The 7,854-nt window shown below is 37.8% G+C and overlaps 1 protein-coding gene across 1 annotated transcript in view; it reads right to left on the bottom strand.

Annotated features, from left to right (window-relative positions):
- Window positions 1-1,051: 1,051 nt before the first annotated feature.
- irf5 (interferon regulatory factor 5) overlaps window positions 1,052-7,854 on the bottom strand; it is a 10,337-nt gene continuing 3,534 nt past the window's right edge. The window contains exons 3-10 of the mRNA XM_051107405.1: window positions 7,697-7,819; window positions 6,907-7,093; window positions 6,115-6,140; window positions 5,965-5,992; window positions 5,434-5,871; window positions 4,718-5,107; window positions 4,100-4,218; window positions 1,052-2,331 (exon numbers count right to left, since the gene is read on the bottom strand). Coding sequence (XP_050963362.1) covers window positions 2,143-2,331; window positions 4,100-4,218; window positions 4,718-5,107; window positions 5,434-5,871; window positions 5,965-5,992; window positions 6,115-6,140; window positions 6,907-7,093; window positions 7,697-7,819 — 1,500 coding nt within the window. The 3' untranslated portion in view covers window positions 1,052-2,142. The remainder of the gene's footprint in view (window positions 2,332-4,099; window positions 4,219-4,717; window positions 5,108-5,433; window positions 5,872-5,964; window positions 5,993-6,114; window positions 6,141-6,906; window positions 7,094-7,696; window positions 7,820-7,854) is intronic.

Below are 7,854 nucleotides of genomic sequence, written 5' to 3'. Positions count from 1 at the left end.
TATATAACTATGTAGTAATATATTAAAATATTTAAAAAATAGTATTTTTTTCTTTTAATAATAATAATAATAATAATAATAATAATAATAATATTTGTCTTTTTTATTCCCAGAATTAAAATATTGGTAAATGTAGGGTTTTTTGTTTGTTTGTTTTTACAGACTGCTGCTAACAAGAAAAAACACTGTTAAAAAAAAACATTTACATGAGATTTTGGAAATTTATTTTGTGTGTGTTTCAGTCTACCTGTGCAAAATTAGTTTTTGCAAAAAAAAAAAAAAAAAAAAAAAAAAAATATATATATATATATATATATATATATATAATAAATATAATAAATATAATATATATATATATATATATATATATATATATATATATATATATATATATATATATATATATATATATATATATATATAATTTTAACATTTTGGTCATAAGCAGTCAATTACATGATATTGCAAAAAAAAAAAAAAAAAGGTCACAAATGACTGAAAAAGTCATGGAAATTCATGTCAGACATGTTGGAATATTATAAATATTTCTGAATAAATGAATCATTATAAAACATTCTCTGTCTTTTCCTCTGCAGGTCAGATTTTTTGTTTTGCTAACATTTGGAGGAAGTGGCAAAGAGAGCCATGATGACCACTGTTGAGAAACTAAAGGGAACTCTTGCATGAAGGATTTGTGGGACTTGGCAGCGTGTGAAAGCCGACCAATTGGATTGGAGCTTTGGAGTGGCAGGGTTTCAGGAAAAGCAAATTGCCTCGTGGGTGTCAAAAGACCGCAGCCCCATCCCTCCCTTTTACCCCTACGAACACACCGATGCCAGCCACCGCAGCGAGAGAAGGGTTGGGGGGGGGGGGAGATATATTTCGAAAGGGACACCGTTGTCCTGTGGGAGGGGGGCCATCGAATGGACACTAAAACACATACACCCATTTCAAAACATGGTCGAACATCTGCATCGGTCGGATTTCTGGGTTTCCATTAAAAAACCAACGACAAAAAAGGATGTGCCTGGTTGCAAATCATAATGCATCGTTAAAAAAAAAAAGAGAGACTTGTACGTTTTTAAAAACAAAAATGGAGATTTATTTTCATGGACGTGTGTTTAGAGATCAAGATATGGCTTTGCTGCCAGTGCCATAAAAACCATTACCAAACGAAAGATTGTCACAGCAGCAGTCTGCGCCCATGGGACATTTGCAAAGGGAGAATCTTGGGAGAGTGTGCATCACCCTTGATCTTTTTAAAAAGTTGGCTGGGATTTTATCCGTACAGGTTATGCTGTAAATTATGGAGTGGACTGACTGGCAGGGGCTTTTTTTTTTTTTTTTTTTTTTTGTTCTTTCACCATATTGGCACATCTCAAGAGACGCAGAGATCGTCCTCGGCCGATTGTATGAACAAATAAAACCAACATTGTGAGGAACAAACTAATCTTAGTCTCGACTATCATTTCAGATGCACTCGTGTGTTTGAGGAGTGATTTGCATTCTCTTTCTGCAGCTCTCAGAACCTGTTTGACCAGGTTTCATTTTAAGAAACCTACATGAGTCCTTCAGGTCTCATTTTCTGAGTCATAGAGTAAATCGAACCCTCCTCTATTGTCTGAGATTTTCGAAGGCCCTGCAATCATGCGTTTCTCACAATTGCACGTGTAAACCCTCGGGTCACCCCTCCCGCGTCCAATTTGCTAAATGAACGTTATGTAGTTAAGTACGTAGTCATATCCTCCGTTCAAGTTCGACAGGTTCATGTTACTGGCATGGACCCTGTAGGATGAGGTCAGCAGATATTGTAATGTTTGCAAAAATATGAAGCTTAAATCTGAGTGATGGCTTATTTCAAGCTTACGTTGTTCAAACCATACTGTGGTAACTTGATCATGCCAGCAACCATTTAAAATACTGCAATGGTATTTATTGAAATATAACATTTTAAAAGACAAGTTTACATGAAGACAAAAAAACGTAGGGAGGGAAATGTCAAGTTTGGTCTCCCATGGAAATGTTTTCAGTATGGCATCACTGAGGGCACCTATATATATTCCAGTGTTCAAAAGGACCTCCGATTCTGAGTAGGGAAGAAACAAGATGGCGTCGGTGATGGAAAAACGCTTCCTTTGTCAGTTAGTGGATGTTTTGAGCCCAGGTCGGGTGTGCGTTTTGACTCTGCAAAAGTCTGTGGAGCTCTTTGAACTGCTCCACCGTTTGGTCTTTCAGGTCAGGGTTGGAGATCTGCAACCGAATGCTGTCTGTGGACCACGAAAGCTCGCCTGAAAACATCTCGGTAAGGATTCTTGCAACAACTGGAACAACCTAGATGAAGTAAAGTAAGAGTATATAAGTTTATTTTGCTATAGCAATCTGTGGTAGGTTTGAAAATCACTAAGTTATAAAACAACTCTGGTTCTGGATGCTGATACTACTACATATAATACAATATATATATTAAACAATTCAGAATTTAGCATTATAACATGGTATGCTAAGTCTGAAGAATGCTAAAAAAAAAAAAAAACAACAGTTTTGACTTAAATAGCTGTGCTGTATTGCTAACACCACATGGTTTGCTATATATAAAATACTGCTCTGGTTCTGGATGCTGATGGGCTGAAATACATTTCTTCATGTAGTCATAGTTGCGCTGTAAAGTTAACACAATTTAGCAATGTCCTAAAAGTCCTAAAATACTTTATATAATCACATTTGTGACTTAAAGTTTGCTCACTTAGTTATAGCGGTGATATATTGCGACATCATTGCTAACACCACATGGTTTGCTATATATAAAATATAGCTCTGGTTCTTGATGCTGATTAGTTAAAATAAACAATATAGTAACATCTTTGACATGAAACACTTGTTGCCTGATTATAACTGCATTGGTGCTAACAGTGCAGTTTAGCAATGTAGCATGGTTTTGTTAGCCTTGATTCTGGATGCTGATTGGCTAAAATAGACTATATATTTACATATTTGACATAAAACACCTGTTCACCTGGTTATAACTGCATATCGATGCTAACAATGCAGTTTAGCAATGTAGCATGGATTTGTTGGCTTTGATTCTGGATGCTGATTGGCTAAAATAGACTATATATTTACATATTTGACATAAAACACTTGTTCACCTGGTTATAAGTGTGTATCGATACTAACAATGCAGTTTAGCAATGTAGCATGGTTGTGTTAGCTTTGACTAACATTACAGTATGTAAGCTCTGTTTCTGGATGCTGATTGGCTAAAATAGTCTATATATTTACATAGTTTACATGAAACATCTGGTTATAACTGCATCAATGCAAACAATGCAATTTAGCAATATAGCATTGTTTTATTAGCTCTGACAAACATTACATTATAAAACTATGGTTCTGGATGCTGATTGGCTAAAATACACTATATAGTAAAAATTGACATGAAACACCCATTTGCCTAGTTATAACTGTGCATTGTTGCTAACAATGCAATTTAGCAATACAGTATGTTTTGATAGTCTTGGAGAATATGAAATTATAAAAAAAAAAAAAAAAAAAAAAAAAAAAAAAAATTCCTCGATGGTGATTTGCTAAAATGCACTATATAGTAAGAGCTATGATGGCAAACACCTGTTCACCTAGTTAATGCTTGTGCATTATTGCTAACATTATATAGCTATAACACTATATAGTTATAACGGTGTATTGTTGCTAACAATGCAATTTAGCAATAGAGTATGGTTTTGTAGTTTTAAGGAAGGCTCTTGTTTTGGATGCTGATTGGCTAAAATACACTGTATAGTAACAGTTATGATGGCAAACACCTGTTCACCTAGTTAAAACGCAATATAGCATGGTTTGCTAGGTCTGAAGAATGCTAAAATATAAAACAGCTTTGTTTCTAGATGCTGATTTCCTAAAATACGCTATATAATATCATATCTAACATATCCAACACCAGTTCACCTAGTTGTAGCTGTGCTATATTGTTAATATAACAGTGTGAGTCTTTGGCAGCAACTTAATTTAGCAATGTAGCACAGACTTATAAACCATAAACAACTAAATAGAGTCTTTGTACGAAACATGGATTTCTTCTCCAAACCTGGACAATGATGAGCTTTTTCTCCTTGGGCTTTCTGTCTGGCCAGTCTTCACCAAAGCAGAAGTAGATCTCAAAAGGTGGTGGAGTGGGCGCCTCTCCTTTCTGATACAAAATGAGACCTGAGACGAAGAAAAAAAAAAAAAAAAAAAAAACATCTATTACTAAATATATTACATAGCAAATCTACACAATGATCTTAGCCAGTCACGTGCACATTTGACATCTCCTGAGAAACTTCCTGCATGTCCGCATGAGTTCGGAAGTGTTTTTTATGTATAAACAATAAAATGCATGTGTTGGGCAATTTTGTACTTTCTCTTTTTTACTTCCCAGAAAAGACAGGAAGCCTGTAGAATAAGTGCAACAAAAAGAGCAAAATGGTGTTTAATTGGTGGTTTATGTATGTAAACGTGACCTTACAAATCAGTTGCATTTTTGTCAAGTTTTAAAGCTGTACTTCATTAACAGTACATAAAATGCATAAATGTGTAAAAATCAGAAACTTCGGAAAGTCGGAAACTTGAGTCGCAAAGAAAATCTAAGGGTTGCCAATTATGAATCCCAACCCACTCTCACATGTTCAATCATTTGTTGAAAATCAAGACTGATTCCTCTTACCCTGAAGGAAGTTGTTCAGACTGAAGACCCTGATCTTCATCTCTCTTTCCATTGGATTGGGTGGACCCTGCTCAGGCACACCTGGCCCAGACCAAAACACTTTACACTGACAAAGCCTGATGGCATAGATATCTTGCCCCCTGATCTCTAAAATCAGCCCTCGGTCCATCACATCCAGCAGATGATCGGTGTAAAACCTCTGCTTCTCGTTCTGGATCTCAGCGGTTCCTGGAAACAGCACCTGCTGCAGCGTTACCGGACCAAACAGCTCTACTTGCTCTGGTGTGGGCGCCAGGTTACCGTAGTAAAGTCTACAACCCTGAGGGTTACTGACGGTCAAAGAACCAGCCGTCCGACCCCTGTACTGGAACTTGACATCCAGATCAGTCACTAGAGAAGAAAAAACAAGAAGGAACATTTTATCATCAACGTTTCATTGTATGGAAAAGAGCAGCATGAACATACCACCTAATGTTCTCCTTTTAAGGTTTAACAGTTTAATCCAGTCTAACAACTGAAATTTTCATAATTTCATACTACACTTAAGGTGTGCACTGTGCTTTGTTTGTAGTGGCTCTATACACACCTCACGCAAAGTCATTTAAAATCAGCATTACTCAAAGTGAACGGGTGGGACTTGGTTTTTCTGCAATTTAGGTATGTCTTTATCATTATCTGCAACTATAATCCTGAAGAACAAGGCATTAGAGGCTTACAGGGTAACATGTGCGGACTGCTCAACAGCTCCGAGATGCAGGGATGAATCTGGTTCTCCACTTGAGCTGGCACTTCTTGCATTGGGCTGTCCACCATGGCTGGAGGGCCTACAGAATGAGTGACTACATCTTGAAGAACAGGTGGCGGTATGACTCCAGTCCCCATTCCCAGACCGTTCGGAAGTCCCCCGGCATGCACGGGGTAAGGTGTCTGCTCGACTTTGATAGCACTGTGACTGGGAAATTCAGGTAAAGAACCAGCTGAAGGTCCAGTGCTGGGCTGGGTGAGGTGGGAGGTCATAGAAGCACCTCGACTGGAGACAACTTCTCCTAAGAGGTTCATTTGAGGGTTATGGTGGGCGGGACTGTAGCCGTCGGCAATGGGAGAGGTGAACGGAACGTCTACTCTAGGAGGATAAGCCGGGTAGCTGGAAGGGTCTGTCAAACACCATGCAAAAGAAAAAAAAATTATTACTGTGTGTGTATATATATATTATCAACAGCAAAAAAACATCCACTTTGAATTCTTACCAATGGAGAGTTTGACAAAGTTTTGCAGCTGAAATGCAAAAAAATCCAGTTAGTATATGAAGACAGTGGTGAAAATTTTTGATTTTACTAATCATTTCTGTTGACTTGCAGTTATTTATTCTACTACACTCTGTGCTCTTCAGAACATACCTCCTCTTCCTCTTCGTCTCCAGCATCTAAAAATCAAAGAAGTGATGATTTATTAATTTGTTTGTCTTTTAAGTACTTCAGAATTAAAATTTCCTGATAATTTACTTACCCCCATGTCATCCAAGATGTTCTCGTCTTTCTTCAGACAAAAAAGAAATGAAGGTTTTTGAGGGAAACATTCCATATAGTGGACTTCAATGGGGACCAATGGGTTGAAGGTCCAAATTGCGGTTTCAGTGCAGCTTCAAAGGGCTCTACACAATCCCAGCCGAGGAATAAGTGTCTTATCTAGCGAATATAAAAATGTATATACTTTTTAACCACAAATGCTCATCTTACACTAGGTCTGCGTCCACAACTTCACACATTACTTCGTCACGTTGGAAAGGGAGAGCTAGTGCATGAAGAGTATTTGTGGTTTAAAAGTATATAAATTATTTTTTTTAGAAAATGACCAATTGTTTTGCTAGATAAGACCCTTATTCCTCAGCTGTGCTTGTGTGGAGCCTTTTGAAACTCCACTGGAACTACAATTTGGACCTTCAACCCGCTGATCCCCACTGACGTCCACTATATGGAGAAAAATCCTGGAATGTTTTCCTCAAAGAAAGACATGAATGGCTTGGATGGCATGAGAGTGAGTATTACCAGGAAATTTTAATCCTTTAAAGACTTTATGACTTCTATGGTTTCATTGCTTTGTTGATACTTCCCACTTAAACATCTCTTACACAAGTTGTGGTTGGAAACATTGAACGATCCCATGTTACTGGCTTGTAGGCCAGTCCTTACCTCCATTGACGGACTGGTCGCACACCTCGTAAATCTTATAAGGCTGGACGGGGGTGTCCTTAGTGCCATCGTAGTGGAGTCCGAACTCTCTGCTTTTGTTTAGGGCACAGCGGAGGTTGGCTTTCCATTTGGCTGGATCTGGCTCGTCTACTCCTTCCTGATACTTGCCTGTTTCCAGAGCCCAAGCCTGCAGAGCAGAATAAATGACACGGGAAGAATGCTTATGGGAAATGGGAAACATATTCTAGTATCTGATTGGACAAAAATCTATGTAGTACAGGATAAGTACACATGCTTAAAAATGCCTCCAAGGAGTTCTAACGGTCACAAAACTAATTTTAAATTCGCAAGGTTTTTAACCTCATGGTTCTAATGTTTTCTTGACTTCCTCTTAAAATCTCGCCACAGTGAAGTCAAGTGGAATTGAAACTCCATTTTTAGTTCTCCAAAGTTGGTTGCAAAAGTACTAAAAAGATAATCCTCAAACACATCACTAGAACTTGTAAATACACACATTTTACGGCTCAATGTCCTGCGAAAACATTGGTTTTAAAAGAGCATGCGAGAACAGTGCTTCGTTTTCCAATCATTTCCTGTTATTTGAATAATTAAATACTGAAGAGTGAAACTACTAGCTGTTTCAGTACCTTGAAACTCTAAAACACCTGAAAAATCCCCCTAGTGCTAACTTTAGAACAGAATGATCGCAGGAGTGAAAAGCTGATGAATCGAAGATGTTTTATGGGAAATACATCTAAACGAAAAGGCTAAATCAAAAGGCAAAAATCACCTTAAATATAGTGTTCTCCTCCTCCAGGGTAGGCATATGGCGGGTGGCATGTCTCCAAGGGATCCGGAACAGTCTGCGCTCTTGATTGAGCCAGTGTAGCCCTGGGTATTTCCCACTGTTAATCTGGCAGGGTGAGAAATGTTGACTTTACTAATGTA

The sequence above is a fragment of the Labeo rohita genome, chromosome 4 (assembly GCF_022985175.1).
Source record: "Labeo rohita strain BAU-BD-2019 chromosome 4, IGBB_LRoh.1.0, whole genome shotgun sequence".
Lineage (NCBI taxonomy): Eukaryota > Metazoa > Chordata > Actinopteri > Cypriniformes > Cyprinidae > Labeo > Labeo rohita.
Note: the sequence above shows the minus strand (reverse complement) of the source record. Positions and strands in the feature narration are given on the sequence as shown.